Source organism: Beta vulgaris, chromosome 8 (assembly GCF_026745355.1).
Source record: "Beta vulgaris subsp. vulgaris cultivar EL10 chromosome 8, EL10.2, whole genome shotgun sequence".
Classification (NCBI taxonomy): Eukaryota; Viridiplantae; Streptophyta; class Magnoliopsida; order Caryophyllales; family Amaranthaceae; genus Beta; species Beta vulgaris.
The window spans coordinates 57,991,520-58,015,162 of NC_079209.1; the positions used below are offsets into that span (position 1 = coordinate 57,991,520).

The following is a 23,643-nucleotide window of genomic DNA, read 5'->3' on the forward strand; positions in this document are numbered from 1 at the left end:
GATCGGAATCCTACTTTGGATTGTAGGAATGGGTATGATCGAATCGGTGGGATCGGATCATGAGATCGTCTAATTCTACAATAATTCCGTAAAATAGAGATAATTATGTTAGAATATGATCAGAAACTCATGTTAAAAATTTACACAAATCAATAACGACTTACTACCTCCGGTCCTTATTAGTTTACCCGTATTTTTTTTTGGGATGTCCTTTACTTCCTTTGTTTCTATTTTTGAAATGGGAGCACTAACTTTCCATCACACATACATTCAACTTTAACATAAAATAATAGTTTATATTTCCTTCTATGTCCTGCAATATTGTTTCTCCTAAAACTTTGTGCAAAAGAAACGGGTAAACTAATAAAGACCGGAGGGAGTATTCATTAACAAATGGTTATAGTTTTTCAATACTATAAGATTGGAGTAACATGCAACCAAACTCAAGTTAGAATCAAATCTAGAATCGTAGAATCGTATTAAGATCCTACCATATGTGATCATTTTTTGAGGTTGGGTAGGATCGAAAGATCCTACAAGATTAAGATCCTACGTGAATAAGATCCTACGTAGGATCGGGATATATAGGTGAGGTCCTTCCGGATCGTAGGATCGTAAGATCCGGATCGAAATGTTAACAACAATGCTAGTTAAAGTCAGTTTAGATTGACAAAAAATAGTTTTAATTATAATTAGCAAAAATATATTTCAGTTTGTAAAAACAAACTTTAATACTTCCTCCATTTCAATTTAGTTGTGACACTTTTAAAATCACGTTGCTAGGCAATTTTCGGAGAGAAGAGGGATAGAAAAAGAAAACAAAAGGGTCCCATGTGATATGAGATAAAGAGAAATTATTACCTAAAACAAAAGTGCAACAACTAATTTAAAACTTCCTAAAATAAAAAGTGTCACAACTAAATTGGAATGAAAAAAGTATATGTAAAATGTTCATGAAATTTGTAGGAGGGAAAAACACTAAAGTTTCAATCTTATCAGTTTCATCAAGTAATTTTTTTTTTTTTACATCGTGAAAAATTAAATTTATTAAAATAAAGTTTTAATCAACAAAAACACCTAAGTTAATCGATTTCACTTTTGTAAAATCCAAATAAAAAGAAGATGGCATAGATCTATCAACCTTAAATTGGCCTACCCACCATTCACATTGGAGAAAAGAACTAGTGGTGTAATCAGCTGCTTGACTTTCATGTTAATCATTCAATCTTCATCTTATTTTCCATGTGCTACAAACCGTAAGAATTGCAGGTGAATTTTTCAAATAATGATAAGATGATCCCTAGGATTAGCAATTCTCATGAAAGTATTAGAGATAAAAGCACAAAAAAAAAATCGAAATCTCTAAATGATGGATTTAGAATTACTTTTCCTATATCTCTCCTAAGGATTGCTATTTGCTAACAATAGACGAAGTTGTATTTTTTGTTGTTGTGTTTAAAGAGCCACAAGGACAAGTAATCAGAATCGATCTCAGGATCTTTTGGAATCGGGAGAGAAGCTCTAACCAACTGACTTCTCCCCCGCTCTCATTTGAGTTTGATATATATATATATATATATATTACACTCCTTAATTTGATGATTGCCGCATGACTAATTATCGATCTCCTATAATAAATTGTCGAACTTTTCCCTTATAAAGCTAACCCTTATAGCCCATTTGGTTACTGGTAATAAATAATAGTAATGGTAATGAAATTTAGTGTAAATATGTAAAGAAGTTCTCATGTTAATGACCATAGAAATGAAACTTTAGCAAAAAAACATGGGTTTTCCCTTTATGAATTTTCATTACTACCCAATAACACATTCTTAAGTGGTAATAGATAGTAATGAAATTTAGGAAGAAAATGAATATCTTGAATTTTTAGTGCAAGTTAAATTTATAATACTGCATTACCATTCTCAGCATTTATGGTCTCGTACCAAACGGGTCGTCAAGGTCATTCGAATAATTTTCGAATCTAATCGAATCTATCTTAGAAAATAAGGTAAAATGAGTACTCATAAATCCTTAAGATCATTCTGATTTCTGATACATCAAAAGGACAACGCAAAAGAGTGGGATCAGAAAATTTAATATGTAGATAGAGGAAGAAAGACATGTTTAATCATACAAGAAAGAAAGAAAGAAAGCAAGCTATGATTCACACGGCAAATAGTGGAAGAAACCAATACTCTTTCAAGCTCTGCCACAATTTATGTGTATAGTTTTGTTAGGTGTGTGTTCATTTAAAGGGCGGTTCCTAAGCTCTTTTATACTAAATGTTCGATGTGTCCATTTAACTAAGTTAGATGTATTTCACCAAAACAAAAAGAAAAAGAAGAAAAAACATAGATGCACAAGTCTTTATCATATGTAAACCACAAAAAGGTATTTATCTTTGGAATTATTAAAAAAAATCTTACAAAGAATTCTATATGAAATACTATTTGTTAAGGAATTTTGCTTATTATAGCACTTGTGAGACTCCTATATATATAGATGTCAAATAAAGATAATCGCAAAACCAAGAATAATTAACGTTTCATTATACTAGACAATATACAACAAAATAATACTCCTAAATTTTGTATTAGTATTTAAACATATTTAGTTAAATTGGTGTTTAAATATTTGGTCTTTGATACTAGAAAATGTTCCAATAATTTTTACAATAATTATACTTCATTCGTTTCAAAATACAAGGCATTTACGCTTTAAAAAAATTTGCTTTGATAAAAAATATCTCTCATAATATGGTAAACAAAAATTATAAAAATTATACCTTTCGATACGTCTTGAAAAATTCAATAATATTATTCTTTAATTTTTTTTATCAACATAGATTGAGAGTAATTAACGAACAAAGTCCGACCTCGAACATCGTGCGTGCCTTATATTTTGAAACAAAGGGAATAAAGATTATTCTTGGAAATATTATATTGGCATTCGGAAGTCCATTTTAGAATTTGCAACCATGTAAATGTGCAATGGAGGTGCATAATGTTGATCGTGCACCCGGTTGAAAATGACAATCCCATAATTTTGAATTGTATGTACAATATATTGTTTTTTTTAGATAGAGATTAGCCATATTGATTGGTTTTGAATTGTGTGTTGTCTTTACTCTTTACTTAATACATGTGTTCCTTTAATTAACATTGGAGGTTCTTTATAATATTTCCTCTGTTTCTTTTTAAATGTGACACTTTGACATTTTAAACTATTTACAAATTCATTTTGTTTGTGATTTTTACGTAAATGAAAATATTTATAGTCATGTAATATCTTGTTAGATTCGTCATATTATCTAATTTTTATAATTTTTACAATATAAAATTAGAGATATATGTACTCAAAGTTTTGCATTGTCCTGTGTAAAAATGAAAGTGACACATTTCTAAAGAAACGGAGAAAGTATGTTATGTTCATTACAGATTATGTTATCTTAAAATGGAGATCTCGTATGTTCTTTTTAAATAAAATTGTATGTACTTTACAATACATTATCTTCACTAAGCCTACGTTCTTTCATGAATAGATACTAAACGTGTTATTTGATTTTGAATTGTGTGCTCCTCCTTTTACCTAGATTGTATTTCCTTTTACTATAAATTGTGTTTTTTAATTCCAAATCAAGTATACAACGAGCATTGTACACTCTAATGCACTAACAAGACTTTGACTTGAAAGTACTTAGTTGTAACTAGCTAGTAATTGCTTAGTTAGTAACATACTATATACACAGTCGATAATACTTCAAGTAGTATTAAAAGAAATGTGTTACCTTTTTAATCTTCATTTGCTAAAAAATCATCTTATCCCATTTATCGTCTATATTTAGACTTCGACAATTAGTGGTCGACCAACCCTAGTCCATAATTTCACTCATAACAAGTATTTTCGAGCTTATAACTAGTTGTTGGACTCAAGCGATATCCTTGTTTTTTTCTTTAAAGATATGACATGACACAACTATATTTTTCTAAAGCGATGTGGTTTATAAATAAACAGATATGTGGTGGTAGAATAATGACACAGCTTGTCCCGCAGCAGTACCTTGACCAACTCCAGGTCCAATAGAAGCAAGCCCTACAGCCAATCCAGCAGCAATAACGGAAGCGGCAGAAATCAGTGGATTCATGATAAGTTCCTCATACAAAAAAAAAAGAAATGGTTAATGATACAATCAACCAATGCATTATGACTTAATTATTCCATTGCTAAGATTCATCCAGTCGAAATAACTAAAAACTTTATAGTGATATGATATGTGGATCAAATCTTGCTAAACAACTTTTTATTTTCTAAATTGCAAATAAAGATGTAATGTCATGTCCTACATAGCGCCATATCAATATGTTGAAACTTGGTGATACATGGGGGACTCAATTAGTATACTTCCTCCGTTTCATTTATATCTCACAAATAATACTCCTTTGATGCATTTAAAATGAAATGGATGAAGTAGATTATCTGTAGTCTTACCGTCTGCAAAACCAATATATGAGCTTGGTCAATAACTCATTATGGCCTTTCTATGTATGAGACATTGTAAAAGCCCAATTTCATACCATACCTTTGGACCAACCTTAAAAATATGCATTACTTTGCTAAACCATCCCAATTCTGAATAATCGTCCTCATATTCTAAGTACCCAGGCGAGTTCATCCTTCTTTCTCTCTATTGAACAATATATAACATACTTTAAGAAAGAAAAAGTTACAATTGTTATATGTTAGGTTGCTTCGATTTTCCCTTGATTTCATCTGTCATAACTTTATTATGATTTGAGTCATAATTTCATTTTATTGGATTGATTATTCTAAGTCCTCTCTAATTACGAATTTAATTTGCAATTTCTAGCTGTCTTTTTTTAGTTTGTTTCTGGGTTTTGTTGATGTAAATCTTTGTTAGTGGTATTGGGTTGTTGTTCTTTGGTGGCGAAACTTGCAAAAATTTAAATTTTAAGAAGTTAGGTTATGTAAAGAAATTGGTTATAAGAATGCACACCAGGTGTTTGATGTATTGCTTCTTTGAGAATTCAGTGTTGTATAGTACATGGATACTATAACTATTTTTTTCTGCTAAGAACAAATAAATATGCTGTCATATTTGACATCTGGGTCACTACATTTATCTTGAATACTAAGACAATGAATTTGGTGATGACTAACAGAGCATACATGTTTCTCGAAATGTGTCGAAAATGAAAAGATTCCTATATTCTTCTATTGTCATCCATGAAGGATGGTTTGGTGGTTGGTTAGAAGTTGTGAGATTTCCTGCAAGAGTCAGAAAGGATATATTTACTTGCAGAGACTTAGTCTTGTAAATGTAAAGCTGAAATGGGTTAAAGATAAGGTGCTTGATGCAGCCGTGGTTGGTCAGAGGGACCTTAAGTCAGCTTGCACCCTTGTGTCTGTCATTTCCGCCTCTTCTGAGGGCCGTGTTCCAATCTATCGTCTTAGGCGCTACCGTGGACAGCTTGGTCTTCCTGATGAAGTTAAGCTATCTACCTTTGTAAGGAGATACCCAAGTATCTTCTGTGAATCGTCTTTTCTTGATAGTGGGGGAACACCTGTTCCCTTATTTAGATTGACCCCTGAAGCGTTGAGTCTGCATCAAGAAGAACTTAAGATTCTTCAGCAAAATGAGATGGATATAGTTATCCGGTTACAAAAGCTGCTGATGCTCGTGAGGGATACTACTCTTCCTTTACATACAATTGACCAGTTGAAATGGGACCTTGGTTTGCCCTATAATTACCATGAGTCTTTAATTCCCCACTATCCGGAAACTTTCTCTGTTGTCAACCTTGAAGATGACCGTGTTGGTTTGAAGCTGTCGTCATGGGATAGTCACCTTGCAGTTTCTCATTTGCAGAAAAATTTTGCTGTGTCAGCAGAAAATGAGGGTGTATCTGGTGATTGTCTAGCCTTTCCTATTGGATTTCCTCGGGGTTTTGGATTGAAAAGAAAGTGCATGGAATGGTTAGAAGAGTGGCAAAGACTCCCTTATACTTCTCCATACAGTGATGCTTCTCACTTGGATCCCCGGACAGATGTCTCTGAGAAACGAATAGTCGGGGTGTTTCACGAGCTTCTGCATCTTATGATCCAGAAACAAACTGAACGCAAGAATGTGAGCAACCTCCGAAAGCCTTTGTGCTTACCCCAAAAATTTACAAAGGTGTTTGAACGCCATCCCAGCATTTTCTATATTTCTAAGAAAAATGATACGCAAACAGTCGTCCTCAGGGAAGCTTACTCTGGATCTGATCTCATCGAGAAACATCCACTAGTAGAGATCAGACGACGATATGCTGAACTGATGAAACAAGGATTCTTGGATAGGAGCCGAGGTTTATATCAGGCAGCTAAAGATATATAGAATGGGAGCCAGGGTTTGAATGAAGTTGATTGCAATCATTTAGGAAACCAACTTGAGAGCTATCCAAAATTGAAGCTAACTCTTGGATACTCATGGCAGTGTGCAAGAATTCAAAGCTGTTTTGTCATAGCCTCACAAGTGAAATGCTGCTGGCAGAGGCATCTCCGACATCCCATCCATAATATAGACCTCAATGAGAAAGATAGTTGTGTGCGGTGACGCTTGTCATGATTACTCAATCATTTATATGCAATGTGTGGTGTGATCCCTGCAGCAGAGCATGCAGCAAACCATGTCATACAGTCTGGTCTTCTCATGTAACTCTCCAGAAAAGCCTTTAAAGGCTTCTATCCTGTAAATCAAAATGAGAACTTTTGGTGGATACTTCTCTTTTAAAGTTTGGACGAATCGTCTCTGTGCAGGTAACTCTTCAACACTAGCTTTACTTGGACGAATGTTCTAATTAAACATTTTGATATATACTCTGCGAAATACAAGGATGAAATTATGGGCCTGCAACTCTTACTCTTGGCAAGAATATGCAGAATACTTTTTGAGAGAAGCGTGTAAATTAATTCAAAATGGAGGAAGTATTTAAGCATTGTGAGAAATGTCATCCTAATATTTTCTAAATGTTTTGAGTTTGTATTTCACCTGAGCACATACACATTTTGGTTTTTAGGTTACATGGAAAGAATGCAAGCACTTATGAAGCAAGGTATCAGTGACTCAATGAGAAGGTTCAAGTATCCTCGACGTGGTTGTCAGCTGTCTTGCCGGTGCAAACTGAAAAACCGTTTTCAGCCGAAACTGAAGACACTTCAACTTAGGCTATGGAAAACGGATTTCACTGTCAAGACTCAAGAGAGTGCAGATGACTGCTGTAAAATTTTCAAGCATCTGATTCTAAGCATCTGTTTGGAAGTGAACATATTCTAAATTGAAAAAACAAATGCGTTCTCAATTTCAAAACTAAGTAAATTATTTTGTAACGTACTTTTGTTCATCTAAATTGTAATGATTTGCTTATCATCTCTTTCTGCTGTACATCGGCTATTTTGTCTGGTTTTCGTTGTTGCTAATTGGCCTTTCGGAGCAAGAATGGACTATATATGACTGAAATTTGATTATTTTGAACATTCAAAAGAGTATTACAAATTATTTCTGAATGGTCATAGATATCTACATTACCTTTATGTGATTACAAACCTATCTCATTTTGCTAATTTCAACTTATCATGAAAATCAATCGCTAATTCTGTGAATTCTCTTTTATAGAGATCCTGAATATCCACAGACCACAATGTGAAGAGTTGGACAAAAATATTACAAATTGATGAGACTTGATCTTCATATGGTTGTATGAACTATTAACTGCACATAACCTTCTTGTTGAATAAACACATTCGTAGTTTCGTACGCGTGCTCAAATACACTTCAATCATCTGTACAACTCTGTTGTTTCTGCCAGTAAGCAAACAGGAAATTAAACTTTTAAGCAATACTATTCAAATCTGTTCAAATGAGGTGATTAGAATAAATCTCAACCTTAAACTGGTGTGGGCTGAGGGATCTCGACTAATCGCTCCATGGTCTGAAGTTGATCGTATGGAGCAATCTGTGGTAGGATATAAGAAGAGATTCATAAGATGAGATAACAAGTTATGCATAATTATCTAATGAGGTTTAAAGAACTTGTTCCCGGATTGAGAGCTCAATTGCAATAACTGATTTGAATATGAATTGATGTAAACTCACCTGGTTAAACCCATCTGGCCAGGTTATTTGCACAGCATAATTACCCATAGGTCGGATTTCTTCTGGTTCAATATCTTCTGAAATATCAGTGTACTGTAGCATTTGCTCCCCAGTCCATTCATCCTGTTAAAAGAATCACAACACATAATAACCAAAGGTTGCTTGACATGTTGGAAACAAGGAACAGCGCAAGAGCAAATTCTATTGCCTGCATAGGTAAACAACCAATTGAATCACAAGCTCAACTGCAACCTCGAAGTTCAACATTGTTCAAAGGTTGTGCTATAAGAACATTCATCGCAACAACTAACAGAACAGATATAATTCTATGTTACTTAGACCCGTGTCCAGGTGTCTAACTTGGCTACAAAAAAGTAATGGTTTCGGCCCAAAATGAAGTTTCAAGTGTCTATATTGGATTCATAGTGTCGAGGATCCAACATGGGCACTTGAGGTAAAGTGAAGAATCCAAGTAGCATAGCATCAAGTCAAGCACTTTTCTTAATAATATAATTTCCAACCATGGGCAGGTAACAGCACCAAGATATTTGGACAGGAAAAGAAACCATAAAGGTTTAGCATACCACACTCTGTGCAGACCGGTCATTCCGTCTCACTGTTGCAGGATGAAGTAAGAACTCCTCGTCCGAATCAGGTACCTTCACCCTTATTGCCTTCATTGATTTGTCGTAGCTGACAGCAGTTGATACTAGCAATAAAGATGAAAATATGGAGTGGCTTAACAAAAACATCATATGACTAACTCATACCTCTAGGGGTTTGATTGATTTTTTGTAATGCTATAAGCTAATGAGGTACAAACCTTGTTGGCGAATCTTCGCACATTGCTGAACAACACAAACCCCAAGCTCTTGAAATGTCGTTGCAACCTCTCCCAGTGGATCAGCTACCACCTCTGGTTGTCCACTATCTCCAGAAGCAGATAGCTAGAGAAGTAAAGTGTGGTTAGAAAAATGTTTTAGCACTTCCCTTCAACCAGTATCATCAAGGTTTCCAGCAGGTAGTTCAAACTGTGTAGGGTTAAATTCAATTCAGTTCATATATGGGTGTTGAATCATTTGCTTGGTCATATTCGGGTTTGTTTATCAATAAACTTATTATGAAAATCAATCGATATTGGTCATATTAATTTTCGAGTCAGATTGGATCGGGTTTGATGATTCGGATTGGTGACCAGGTACAGCCATACGGGTTAGTTTTGCCAGGTTTAGTTGCTTGTTGAGCCAAAGTCAAAATGGAACTTATACCAAAATCATAAGATTCTGCTTTACATAAGTAGATCACATGAGAGTGATTTTCTCAAACAAAACAAAGGATTCATGAATTAAGTTCCAAAGACATCCATGGCAGCAATTGACGTCAAAAGTATACATAATTCAGATTTTCTGGTTCTAAAGTGAATACAAATGGCATAATTTTATGATGTAAATGGTTTTATCATGAAACCTAGAACACTTACAGCTGGCTTGATTGGAAGTTCGAATAAATTTGGGATCCCAAACTGCTGAACGACCTGCAAAGATACGGAAGACAACGATTATATTAGCTTCTTTCCTAACAGGCTGAAGGATTGAAGCAGCTTTTGAGGAAGCTCAATGATCAACCATTGATGAAGAAATCAAGAAAGTCTGGAGATCAGCTGCATGCCTGAGAGCCTGAACCTCTACCAAAAGGGTAATAGCGCTTTCCGTCTGCATCAAAGTGACACATATTCTCCACAACAGCAACACATGGTACCTAGACAATGTAAAAATAACCCAAAAGATGTATCATACATCATATTGAGTCACCATAAAAAGAATGAAGTTATTAATTTACAAGCAATAAACAGAAAGCTGAAGCGAACGACCATATACTCCGTCCCAAAATCTAGATCCATATGCCTTTTCACAGTGTACAAGAAAAGCCTCTGACCATTAATATCTTTAGTTACATTTTAATGATGAATTCTAAAATATTAATATCTAGAAAATATACATTGAAACAACTCTAAAGAAAGCATACTACATGATAATGTTTTTTATAACTATATATTCGAGAAATATCATGGTCCAACCTTGAGCTTTGAGAACATGCGGACTCCTTTAGCAACATCAATGAATGCTAGCTTTTGAGGAGTTGTAACGATAACTGCTGCTGTTAACGGAACAACCTGACAAGAAGGTTCTAGAACTCAGCAAGTGCAAGGGTAAAGCCTATTTGATTATAATTTTGCTGTATTTCTCTTCTTTCATGCATCGAAGCTAGAATAAGCTCAAGTAACAAGAACCTGACACAAAGTTAGCTGAATGTCTCCTGTTCCTGGTGGCATATCAATGACAAGGTAGTCCAGTTCTCCCCTACACAAATTTGACTGAATAATTAAGAAACAAAATTCTTCATTGTGTCATATACACAGTTGTTACAACTGTTTTTGGCAAAATTAAAATGTAAAAACAGCAATTTGTCTACAATTTGGTTCAATGAAAGAGTGAAAAACTTTTAATGGAAAGACTACCATTCAGTTGTAGTAAGCAGCTGGTTGATAACCCCAGAGACCATTGGGCCCCGCATTATAGCACGCCCTTGCCCGGCAAATCCAAATGATACGAGTTTAACACCCAAGTATTCAGTTGGAATTATGGTTCTTGTCTCTGCCATCTAGACAATCAAATAGAATTATCACACATTTCAAAGGAAAACACGGAAATATACAAGTTCAAAGGCATTTGCTATCACCATTTCTAGTAGCCTATTCTCTGGTGAAACCATGGTTGGTAAACTGGGACCATAGACATCAGCATCGAAGATACCAACTCTAGCACCCATGCCAGCAAGCGTATATGCGAGATTTACAGCAACAGTTGATTTGCCTACACCTCCCTGTTATTTGGCAAACAAAGAGAAAGATATTAACTCCCAGAAGATGCACATGATTTTATTCAAAAGTAACCACCATAATCTCTGAAGATAATTTTTCATTGCACTGCATAATGCAATTGATAGATAGCTGTCAATCAATTTTGTGAATTGATCCAAAAGTTGATCACGGACAGGCTTGCTACAGCCAGAAAAAAACAGCCAGCTGAAAAATCTGCCAGCTTGCAAAAATCTGGTCAGACCAGATGGACCCAGATCACGCTGTAATCTAATATGCAGGCCAGACCAAACCCATTAGGCTGAGTTGAGTCTAGCAGCCCAGGTTATAATTGATCGGGCTTTACTTGATCCACTTTCACTAACAATATGGTGAAGCAGCATCCTGTACTTTACACAGTTCTTTTTCACAAGAGACATAAGTTGATAGAAGAACAAAAGGCTCTTACTTTACAACTAGAAACAGCCACAATATTTGAAATTGTCTGCAAGCCCTTCGGAAGATCTCCTGCAAAAACTGGTCTAGCTGGTTGAGCTGACATTGTAACATTTACTTTTGTAACCCAAGGAAGCGCCAACACCACTTCATTTGCTTTCTGCTCAAACTGCATATACACAACAGTTTCATGCCCCAAGTTAATGCATATGATTGTTGCCTAAATGCAAACTACAAAGAATTAGGCAGTATAGAGTAAGTCAGAAGGTAGCGGCATTCAAAAGCGACAATGGAAACTATCAGAAAGAAAATAGCATAAAACTAAGACACACAAATATGAGAAGTTTGCATAAAATATTAGACATTAATGTAATCTGAAAATAGCAACAATCAGATTATGGTTTGGATTTCACTAACCACATCCTTTACTGGACAGGCTGGGGTTGTAAGCTCCAAGCGAAACGACACCTGAAAGGCAATGTTCAGAGCTCAGTGGGAGGTAACAATTTCACAATGATATAAGAAGTCAAGAGCACAATGTCCTCTAAATGACCTCCCCCGCAGCTTCATCAATTTGTAGATCCTTCACAAAGCCACAAGAAACAATGTCTGTCCCAAAGTCTGGATCTATGATCTGAGACAATGCTTTCAGGACATCACTCTCAGCTGTTTTGGAAGAAGATGTTGAAACCCCGGCTGAATTAAGACATGGAGCAAGATGTTAATGGTGTTCAAAATTGACGAACTACTTTTAGGCTGAAGTTTATTATCAAAACAACCAAGGATTTATATTGGCTTTTAAGGAAGGGAAATTCAAAACATATTGTAAGTTAGCTCAAGTTAGTTCTCACTTCTCATGCATACTTTTTCTAACTAAATTCCATACCAACAGAAATGGGAATAGAAACCAAAGCTCAAACACACAACAGCAAGACACCAAGAGGACGAAGCCTAATAAATCTTCAATAGTGAAAAGTCGGAGACAACTATAAGACAAACACCATACAACCTTAGAATGATGCTCTGAACACCATACTATCTATAAGGCTATTCATTGGAAAATATGCCACAAACCCCAAGAACATGGCAACCAGAGGACAAAGCCTTGCATCTCCTTATAAACCAAAACTCAAAACACCTAACATGCATAACCATAATACTGAGCTTGAAAGCATATACTTCCTATTTTCTGGATAAGTGCAACAGTTTGACTTTAACACTCAGACAACGCAAAACTTTGACCATTAAATATTCTAATTATGTATTGATAATATTTATATAAAATTGATATTATGTAAATATTCATTGAGACAGTTCCAATAATGTTTTGTAGGATAACTTTTGTTTCTATATATTGATATAAAAACAAGGTCAAAGTATGGAATCTGAATAGTTTAAAAATCAAAGTGCTGCACTTAAAAAGAAACAAAGGAAGTATGACACAATTGTTGCATAATTCTATCTTCGCCAGCAAAGGATGACGCCCAAAATACTCAATATAGTAATCCATTGTCTGCAAAGACTATCACTGCCGCACACTGTATCCCTCCGAAACCACTTTCTAGAGATGCAAGTATTAATTAGCTACCCTGAGCTGAAGAAGCCTGTTCATAGGACTTGGTCTCCAATGTTAACATTTTATGCAAACTCTTATCTTCATAGAGTGCTTCAATGCCTTGTAGTCCCACAGTGCAAGTATGAACATGAACATAACTCCGAAGGCCTGGTAGATAGTCCTTTGAGATAGTAGGATTCAAACTCGTAACTTTCATCTTGTGAGATGAATTGTAGACCTCCAAGCCAACCTCAATAAAAAAATCATCTATCTCTGTTAACTAGAGCGCTCTATATCCGCCCAGAAGCTCCTACTTCCCCCAAATGAAAGGCCCCCCCTCTATCTATGTCAAAGATCGTCATTCTCCCTATGATGCTCATACTTAGTATGAGAGCTAGACTCAGCTATGCGTCCAATAGTCTAACAATGTTCATACTTAGATATCATAGCATTCTTTTAACAATGTTCCACCCAGTAAACTCATCATCCAATCATCCTAGTTCCATGCTTCTAAGTTATAAGTATAACATGTACTTCAAACAGTATATAGCAATCTTCCTCAATTCCCTTTTGATTGTCTCAACTTCTAATATGGTTTGTCATACTTACCTAAATTAGTAACATTCCATAATATCCTAAGACAATTAAAGCTCACCACCCTAACTATTTCCTATTCAGGAACTGTTGAGCATAGCTCAAATGATTGAAATACTACAGCAATAACTAACTAGTGCCACATCAGCACAGTTAGTTATAACAACTTATTGTATTGTTTCTGAATAGTTGTTATCCTACTGTAATGTAGTATATAAGGAAACTCTCTCTATTAGATTGTAATTCATTCAATATACAATACAATCTAAACCTTCTCTTCTTCTCAAACATTCTCTCTCTATCTCTAAACTTTCTTACATCTAAGCTTTCTTGTCTAAACTCATCAATGGAGGTTATAACAACCTCGAGCTGAATTGATACTAATCTGCATACTTTATCATGGTATCAGAGCTGCGAAACTATTGCAATCATATTCTTGAAGATCAAAAACTCACTGATGAAATCCAGATGTCTGTAAGTTCAAAAAAATTCTGCGATCCTTCTAAAATTCTAAAATTCCGCTCTCAAATTCTCTTGATCAAAATTTCTTTGATCTAAATTTCTTTGAATTCTGTTCTTCTTTTCCATATATCTCAATCTGCTTCTCAAATAATTTTTCTGTGTTTGATTCTATCTTTCTGTTAATACTGAAATCTTGAAATCTAAACTTGATATCATCATGCCTGAAATAGTAGAAGAAGTTTCAAATAGAAACATTAACACTGATCCTGGACAAGATTATTCTAGTCCTTTCTATGTTCATCCTAGTGATAGCCTTAAAATGTGTTCAGTTCCTACTAAATTTGATGGAAATGGATACAGTGATTGGAAGAGAGCAATGCTTATAGGACTATCTGCTAAAAATAAACTAAGCTTTGTAGATGGAACACTTGAAATGCCAGCCATTAGTGATCCTACTTATCATGCTTGGAAAAGATGCAACGATTTGGTTATTAGTTGGTTATTAAGTGCCTTAGAACCTACCATTGCTCGTAGTGTTCTATATTTCTCTACTGCAAAAGAAATCTGGAGTAATCTTGAAGAAAGATATGGTCAATCTTCTGGACCACAGTTGTTTTCTCTTGAACAACAACTACATGACATATCACAAGGAAGTGAAAATGTTGCTGAATATTTCACAAAGATGAAAATGCTATGGGATGAACTGGACATTGTAAATCCTATTCCTACCTGTACTTGCAATGGCTGTAGTTGCAATCTCAATAAGAAATTATTGACTGCTCGAGAGAATCAGAGACTCATTCAATTCTTGATGAAGTTGAATGAGCACTATGCTATGGTAAGAGCTAACATTTTAATGATGCAGCCACTGGTAGCTGTAAATCATGCATACAGACTTCTTGTCCAAGAAGAAAGAAACAGAACTATTGCTCATGATATGCAAAGTTCTAATTCTATTCTGCAGAGAATCATGCCTTAGTTGCTGATAGAAGAACACACTATGATCATAGCAGAACAAAGCCAAATGTTTATCAACCGCCTTATAAGCAACAACAATCTTATTATCCATCAACTGATAATAAGAATAAAGGAAAAGTGTTGGTCAACAACAGCAACAAGAGGAGTTTTCCATACTATTGTGATCACTGCAAGATCACAGGACATTCAACTGAAAGATGTTTCAAACTCAATGGGTATCCTCAAGATTTCAAACCTCAATTCAAGAAATATGCTCACCTTTCACAAGGAGCATCTTGACACTGAGAATTATGATAATTCAGCTGGTTTTGGGAATGAATTAGTCACAGCATCATTTACTCTGGATCAGTATAACCAGATCATTGATATTATGCATACTAATTACAACCCTGCAACAGATAATCTTGAAGAAGTTGGTGATGAAGATAATACTCATGGAACTGCATTTCTAGCAGGTAAAACATGCTTGTTTTCTTCTTTTCAGAGTGATTGGGTATTGGATAGTGGTGCTACAGATCATATGAGCTGTAATTTGTCTTTATTTGACAATTACAATATAATCACATCTGGGGAACATAGTATTACAATACCTGATGGAAACAAAGTTCAGGTTACTCATATTGGCACTGCTGTTGTGAATGGTGTTTCTCTTCAAGAAGTATTATATGTTCCAGGCTTCAAATTTAATCTTATTTCTATTCCTAAATTATGCAAAGATCTCAAATGTGAAGTCATATTCACTGATAATGCCTGTTTTCTTCAGGGCCATTCAATGAGAATGCCTCTTGGTAAGCTTAAAAGTGGCTTATATTGCACTGCTATTACTTCATCATCTGTTGCTGCTGATGAATCACCTTGTGACCTCTCCTCTGCTCATGGTTTATCTACCACTTCCACCTCAGTTCTTGAAGAAATCAAGCTTCAACACATAAGGCTTGGTCATATGCCATTTCAGCAATTGAAGCACTTATTTCCTTCATTACCATAAATGCATCTGTTGAGTGTATTTGTCAAGTGTGTCCTGCTGCTAGACAACATAGACTTCCATTTACTTCAAGTTCTATATGTACTACTGCACCTTTTCAGTTGATCCATGTAGATCTTTGGGGGCCCTATAGGGTATCTACTTACAATAAAGTATTTCTTCATGACTATAGTGGATGATTTTTCCAGAAGTACTTGGATTCACATGATGAAGTTCAAATCTGATGCTGTGGTTATATTACAGAATTTTGTTTCTTATGTGAACACACAATTTCACATTCTTGTTCAATGCATTAGAACAGATAATGCCAAAGAGCTTTGTGAAGGGGAACTAAAGCTGTTCTATGCTGCCAAAGGTATACAACACCAAAGAAGCTGTGTTGACACTCCACAACAAAATGGAGTTGTGGAGAGAAAACATAGACATTTGCTGGAAACTGCAAGAGCACTATTTTTTCAATCCAACTTACCTATTCATATTGGGGAGAGTGTATTTTAACAGCTGCTTACATCATCAATAGAATGCCATTAGCTTGCCTCAACAACATCTCTCCTTTCACCAAGCTTTACAACAAAGAGACTAATGTTTCTCATCTAAGAGCTTTTGGGTGTTTATGTTTTGTTGCAACACTCAAACAAGGTAGAAGCAAATTTCATCCTAGATCACAGCCTCATGTGTTTCTTGGATATTCCTCAAATCAGAAAGGATACAAAGTCCTAAACCTTGCAAATCATACTATTTCATTTCAAGAGATGTAGTGTTTTATGAAAAACACTTTCCATTTCACTACAATCCTTCTCCCACCTCATTTAACACCACTAAATCTTTTCATATTTTTCTCCCCTCCACTACTTTGTCATCTTCCATTGCTGATGTCCCTGATGTCTTTCACTTTCCTTCTACTACATCTATTTCATCAGACTCACCTTCTTTATCCTCACCTTCTAATTCTTCTCCAGCTCCTTCTTCTCCTCCACCACAACCATCTCTTTCTACACCTCCTATACCTTCTTCCTCTCCTTCACCATCACCTCCTAGCCCTTCTCCTCCACTCAGAAAATCAACCAGACCCACTAAACACCTTCATATTTACAGTCTTATGTCTGCAATCTTGGCTCTTTTACACCACCTTCTTCACATTGGTGTAATCTAGTCACTGCTGACTCTTTACCTCCATCTCATCTTTCTCTTATTGCTACCATAGATTCTTTTTCTGAACCTCACTCTTACAAGGAAGCTTCTCAATCACCTGTTTGGGTAGCAGCAATGGACAAAGAGCTTCAAGCTCTAGCTGACACACATACTTGGGATCTTGTTGCTTTACCTCCTCAAGAAACCTATAGGTTGTAAGTGGGTGTACAAAACTAAACTCAAGGCTGATGGTTCTCTAGAGAGATGCAAAGCTAGGCTTGTTGCTAAAGGCTTTACACAACAATATGGCCTCGATTATGAAGAAACATTTTCTCCAGTGATCAAGATGTCTACAATCAGGTGTATTCTTGCTATTGCTTCTAATAAATCATGGCCTATACATCAACTTGATGTTAATAATGCATTTCTTCATGGTGATTTACATGAAGAAGTGTATATGAAGCCACCTGAAGGTCTCTCTTGTCCTCCTGGTTTTGTTTGCAAGCTAAAAAAATCTTTATATGGGCTTAAGCAAGCCAGCAGACAATGGTTTGCTAAACTTCTATCAGCTCTACAAGCTCAGGGATTCATTCAATCTAAGAATGATTACAGTCTTTTTATTAAGAAGACTTCACACCACATTACTCTTGCAGCAGTTTATGTGGATGATATTCTGCTTACTGGTACTGACCTGCTAGCATCACTTCACTCAAAGCTTACCTTCACTCTACCTTCAGCATCAAGGATTTGGGGTTACTCAATTATTTCTTGGGTATTGAAATCACCAGAACTTCATCTGGGATCATTATGACTCAAAAGAAGTTCACTAAGGAACTTCTTGCCTCTACTGAGTTAGATCTCTCTCATCACACTGTTACTCCCCTTCCTTTACATCTCAAACTCTCAGCTCTTGATGGTACCCCCTCTCTATCCTGCTCAGTACAGATGTCTAGTAGGGAAACTCAACTTCCTAACAAATACTAGACCTGATCTCTCATTCACTGTTCAAGCTCTCAGCCAGTTTATGCATGATCCTAGATCTTCTCACATGGCTGCTCTTCATCATACTTTGAAGTATGTTGCTGGTACTGCTACTCAGGGTATTCTCCTACATGCTAGTTCTGAATTAAAACTCCAAGCTTTCTCAGATTCAGATTGGGGTGCATGTCCTGATTCAAGGAGGTCCATTTCAGGTATCTTCTTCTCCTAGGCAACTCACCTATCTCTTGGAAGTCCAAGAAACAAGCTACAGTCTCCAAAAGCTCATCTGAAGCAGAATATAGGGCATGGCCAGTGCAACTTCTGAAATTACATGGCTAGTTAGACTCTTGACTGAGTTGGGTGTATCTGATTTGCAGCCTGTCACCCTTCATTGTGATAATCAATCTTCTATCTATATTGCTAAAAATCCTGTCTTTCATGAAAGGACAAAGCATATAGATATTGATTGTCACTTTACTCGAGAAAAAATCATGGAAGGCCTTCTACAGCTCTCTTACTTGCCTACAAAGCATCAGTTAGCTGATGTGTTTACTAAGGCTTACCTTCAGCACAGTTTAACACTTTGTTGTCCAAGCTGGGAATGCTTCTTACAGTTCCAGCTTGCGGGGGGATGTTGAGCATAGCTCAAATGATTGAAATACTACAGCAATAACTAACTAGTGCCACATCAGCACAGTTAGTTATAACAACTTATTGTATTGTTTCTGAATAGTTGTTATCCTACTGTAATGTAGTATATAAGGAAACTCTCTCTATTAGATTGTAATTCATTCAATATACAATACAATCTAAACCTTCTCTTCTTCTCTAAACATTCTCTCTCTATCTCTAAACTTTCTTACATCTAAGCTTTCTTGTCTAAACTCATCAATGGAGGTTATAACAACCTCGAGCTGAATTGATACTAATCTGCATACTTTATCAGGAACTGAACACATGAACTTTTGTAACTGAACCAAACTTAAAATGTTGGCTATTGTCAAAAGAAGTAACACCATTTAAAATTGCTTCTCTTGCACTATCCCTACTTCTCATTATTAAGGGTATGACATGATTTTACGGGAGAAATCAAAAATTACTTATCTAGGGTAAAGGGATTTAATCTTTTATCACGCCCACCATCTCACATAATTTTACCTAAGTAAGTTAGTTGGCATCCACTATTATAACAGTGTTATAAATATTTTCAACCTACCACTTACTCCATCCGTCCCAAATTAGTTGCTACATTTTGACGGTAGGCACTATGCACGTCATAACTTCGACTATCTTTTACTCCATATACATAAGAAAAAACATAGTCATGTTGAATCTTGTTTGATTCGTCCCAATTTGTATTCTCCAAATACATAATTTTTATATTTCATACATGTAACTCAAGATATTGGTGTTTGAAGTTACATTTCGTAAACTGTGAAAAAGCAAATGTAGCAACTAATTTGGGACGGAGAGGGTAACTAATAGTCAAGTACTAGTTTATAGTATTCCAATCATAAACAATTACTATTATAATAAAGGTGGCAACTTTTTCCGGATATCCCAAATGGTACTCCACATGTCACATGTGACCTTTAAATTCCAAGACTGAGAAAGTAGAAATATACTCATGTGATTGAACTAAAATTACCTTCAACAGAAGCAGCTTTAGCTGTGATTGAACTAAAATTAACATGATTTTGCAATACCCATGTAGATTTTAACTGCCTTTGCTGCTGAATTAGACCATTGAATACTAATCCTGCATAAAATCATCAAAAAGTTTGCAAATTTTCAGCAGAAATTAATAAAGATTGAAAATTTTGAGGGAGGGCAAGAAATTACCATTTTTATGCTGAAGAATTTTTGAGGGTTGAAATGAAATATTTGGGGAAATGGGTGCATGAAGTAAATGCATTTTCTTGAAAGAAATTGCAGCACAGATAAGAGAGATAGAGAAAGTGTAGAGTTTGAGTTAAAAATGTCAGAAATTCGTCATCTGAAAATCTAATCTTTTTTGCAATTAAACGACATCGTTGAGTCTTGTTGGTTTTGCTTTGCATTATCGACCGTTAAGTTGTTAAGAGGCCCCACTGTGCCGTTACTTGTGGCTACCATAATTTATGTTATTTTTTGGATAGAATTGTGGCTAATATTTATTTTGCGCTTTTCTCCTCGGGAAGAAATTAATAGGAAAAAAATCTTTAGTACCCGTCTGTTATAAAATAAGTGCAATATCTATTTTTTCATCACATGATTTCCTCTTTTTACTTTTCTCCATCGGCTCTATGACTATACTAAAGCTTAGATGGTACACATATTAGTATGTGGAGTATCGCGCGCACATGTACATGGATAATAAGTCAAATGAATATATTTATGTCTCTAGTTGGTATATGTTCATTGGTATTGGTCTTGTGTACATAATCTAGTCCTGCATGTTCATCGTGGATATAATTTCCTTCTTACGAACGTGTGTATGTACTAATTTGGATGACTTCTCTCCTTACCTCTTCCCATATTGCATACTAGAATTTTTTGCACGCGATGCGTGCTTAAATTTTTTTTCGAAACAGAAACTCGATTTTCTTCGGCATAAGAGTCAAAATTTGAACATTAAACATGCGAAGTATAATTGTTTTTAGTTGCAAAATTTGATTGGTTTAGTTTCTGTCACTTAAATCTCTCACCATTCTTTTTGTGTTTTTTTTTTTTTTTTTTTTTTTTTTTACTTTTCAAAGTTAAATTCTACGAACAAAATAGAAATTTTATTGAATTTATTTATGATTTCTAATATTATAATTTTTTAGTTGTTTTTGAATTAAGTACAATACTTCATAAAGTGTAAAGAAAGTAGACACTTTGATTTCAAGTCAATTTTTTCATAGTTTGTAGTTTGTAAGTGAATTTTTAAGTTTTTGTAAAGTTTCCTAATTTTAGTGATTTGTATAACGTAAATTATGCAATTTTATGATTTTAATTGACTTGTGAGTGATTGTTATATAATTATATTTTTTGATATTTTTGTTTGAAGCGCCCTTTGATTTGTAAGTGAATTTGTAATTTAGAATGGGAAGGAGGGTAACATAGTCTCTTCATTCATTCGGGGACACCATAGCTCCCCCCCTCCCCTTATATAATAGAGATATGTTGTACTTTAATTCTTGAATGATATTTTACATAAATCTTTTTTACCTTGATAATTAATCGCTATTATGTAATAGAAAAAAATAGGTCCAAATATATGTAAAAGTTTCATTATATATAGGAAACACTATAAAAAAGTAAATAATTTTTTTCCTTGTCTAACTTCTAAATTTTGATTTCACTACAAATACACCTCTATTTATTTTTTTATCATGACCCACCATTAATTGTGAATGGTTCTTGAGAATAGTGATTTATAAGTAAATTTTTGTAAATATTTTTGTATGTATTGACGTTCTAGGTTATTATTAGCTAGTTTTAGTTTGTATGTTAATTTTAAGTTTTAATAAAGTTTTCTGATTATTTGAGTGATTTGCGTGATCTTTATAATGTGATGATTTTCTCAATTGTATGGGTGAATTGTAAAGTTTTTTTCTTTTAAGTGATTTGTGAGTGAGTGTTGTAAATTTATTTTAGGTAGTTTTCTTTGAGTGTCGATTTTGATTTTAACAATCCTTTTGTAATTTAGCAAGGGAAGGGGGGCAAAATAGGCGTTTCAAAAGAGGACACCATTGCTCCCCCCTTCCCTTATATAATAGAGATATTTTAGAATAAAAGAAGTGTTACTCTTCTCTTGTATAAATATTCTTGATCAAGTCTAATTCCTATTTATTAGTTAATTATTTGTATTTAGGAAGGTATATTTGAATAATTGAGAACTATTCAGAAATCATGAATCATATTTATTTTATTTTTTATATTTTTTAGTCCAGCTTCAAAATTTATATAGCTCTAGTAAAAATGAAAAATTGTTTGACTTGTTTCATTTGTTAAAATAATGTAGAAAAATCTAGAAAAATTATTAGTAAAGAATTCTAGAAATATCTAGGTGTAGCATGATGTTTGAATAGAAGAAGAGAATTAGGGAGATGATTCTAGAATTATCTAATCTAAATCATATGTAAGAAAGTAAAGAAAAACCTAGAAACAACAAGGATATTGTTTAGGTCGGCAAATCAACCGACATTACATAGTATATATATGTAATGATGTAAGATGCAAGTGAATCAAGAAATAGAAAAGCCATTTGCTTTACATCTTATGTTTACTGCCACTTCATCAAAACCAATTCTCCATCAACTATAAGCTTTGTTTCACAATATAAATTACCAATTTTCCCCTATTTCATTCTAACATCATTTTCTAATCTATTTGAAACATTACAAACAATAATTGAGAACTATTCATAAATCATGATTCCCATAAATGTATGAAATCAATAATTAAGATAATAAAATTAACCAATCTAACTTGGCGTAATTTGGCAAAGAGTAAATGTTCTACACTTTTAGATACTAAGTAGAGGCTCATAAATTGAAGCTCGTGAGGCCATTTAGCTTATTCATAGCTCTAAGTTTGGAGAACATAGGGTGAGAATGGAGTACGTTGGCTTCATATTTTTTCTCAGTCCTCCAAAACATGGAAGAAAATATCTCAATCTGCGCCAAAACGTGCTATCATTAATCAATTATCATTTATGTAGTATGTTATTTGTGACTTGAAATCTTGTGAAAATGTCGTAAAGCTGACTATGAATGCGCATATCTCTCAATCTATAAATGGTTTTGATGTGAATATGTGATTCAATTGGTGTTGATAGCTTGTTCAAGGAGCTTTCTAACAATAGGTCATATGCCCAATTCTGCAGAGAAACGAGAAAGTTATGCCGGTTAATGAATCACTGTCGAACTGAAATTTCGCCCGATTTGCCCTTACCAAACTACGATCGGGCTTATGACGCCCGATCAGGCCCAAGACATCGGCCAGTTTGAATTTGATGACTGCTCGATCGGGCATATGTCGCTCGACCCGATCCGGCGACAGGGTTTTTGACGCGGGATGCACGATTTTTTTTCGGATTTTGTGTGGAATATATTCTAGGGGTTTTCTTATGTTATAAAAGGACCCTCTTGGTGTTCATTATACACACACTTTTATCCTCTAGTATTTTAGGACTCCTTGTAATTATTCTCTCTTTTTCTCCATCATAGTGAAGAAGCTCTTGATTCCCTCACATGTGGACGTAGGTCTATTTTGACCGAACCACGTAAATCCTTGTGTTCTCTTTTGTTTATCTTCTTTATTGCTTTCTCGTTCTTATTATTTCATTGATTTGTTCCGTATTAATCAAACACTACAAGACCCTTTCCTAACATAGTAGTTATGTTGATATGTCTCTTTGACAAGCACCATTTACGCAACCTCGACCCCAATAATGTGGAGGCCCTATATTAATATTGAAAGATTAACCTACCTTTATATAAAAATATTCAAAGAAACCACCA

At 34.7% G+C, this 23,643-nt stretch overlaps 2 protein-coding genes across 2 annotated transcripts; one reads left to right on the forward strand and one right to left on the reverse strand.

Annotated features, from left to right (window-relative positions):
• The first annotated feature begins 4,678 nt into the window (after nt 1–4,678).
• On the forward strand, nt 4,679–7,707 carry LOC104902164 (protein WHAT'S THIS FACTOR 9, mitochondrial). Its single transcript, XM_048634486.2, has 2 exons — nt 4,679–6,819; nt 7,080–7,707. The coding sequence occupies exon 1, from the start codon at nt 5,255–5,257 to the stop codon at nt 6,395–6,397; it is 1,143 nt and encodes a 380-aa protein (XP_048490443.1). The 5' UTR covers nt 4,679–5,254; the 3' UTR covers nt 6,398–6,819; nt 7,080–7,707.
• Nucleotides 7,708–7,945: 238 nt separating this feature from the next.
• On the reverse strand, nt 7,946–20,177 carry LOC104902163 (fe-S cluster assembly factor HCF101, chloroplastic). The gene is made up of 15 exons (XM_010689858.4): nt 19,997–20,177; nt 19,803–19,913; nt 12,022–12,164; nt 11,886–11,936; nt 11,482–11,637; nt 10,895–11,038; nt 10,674–10,816; nt 10,446–10,515; nt 10,233–10,328; nt 9,824–9,913; nt 9,636–9,689; nt 8,979–9,102; nt 8,740–8,864; nt 8,156–8,278; nt 7,946–8,015 (listed from the first exon to the last, which is right to left on the reverse strand). Exons 1-15 carry the CDS (start codon nt 20,067–20,069, stop codon nt 7,947–7,949), a joined length of 1,572 nt encoding a protein of 523 aa, XP_010688160.3. The 5' UTR covers nt 20,070–20,177; the 3' UTR covers nt 7,946.
• Between the last annotated feature and the right edge of the window lie 3,466 nt (nt 20,178–23,643).

Coding starts and splice junctions, on each gene's coding strand:
- LOC104902164 (XM_048634486.2), top strand. CDS start 5,255: ATGGTTTGGTGGTTGGTTAGAAGTTGTGAGATTTCCTGCAAGAGTCAG.
- LOC104902163 (XM_010689858.4), bottom strand. CDS start 20,069: ATGCATTTACTTCATGCACCCATTTCCCCAAATATTTCATTTCAACCC. Junction 11,039..11,481: donor TGGCTGTTTCTAGTTGTAAA/GTAAGAGCCTTT, acceptor GCCAAATAACAG/GGAGGTGTAGGCAAATCAAC. Junction 10,329..10,445: donor TTCAGCTAACTTTGTGTCAG/GTTCTTGTTACT, acceptor CCTTCTTGTCAG/GTTGTTCCGTTAACAGCAGC.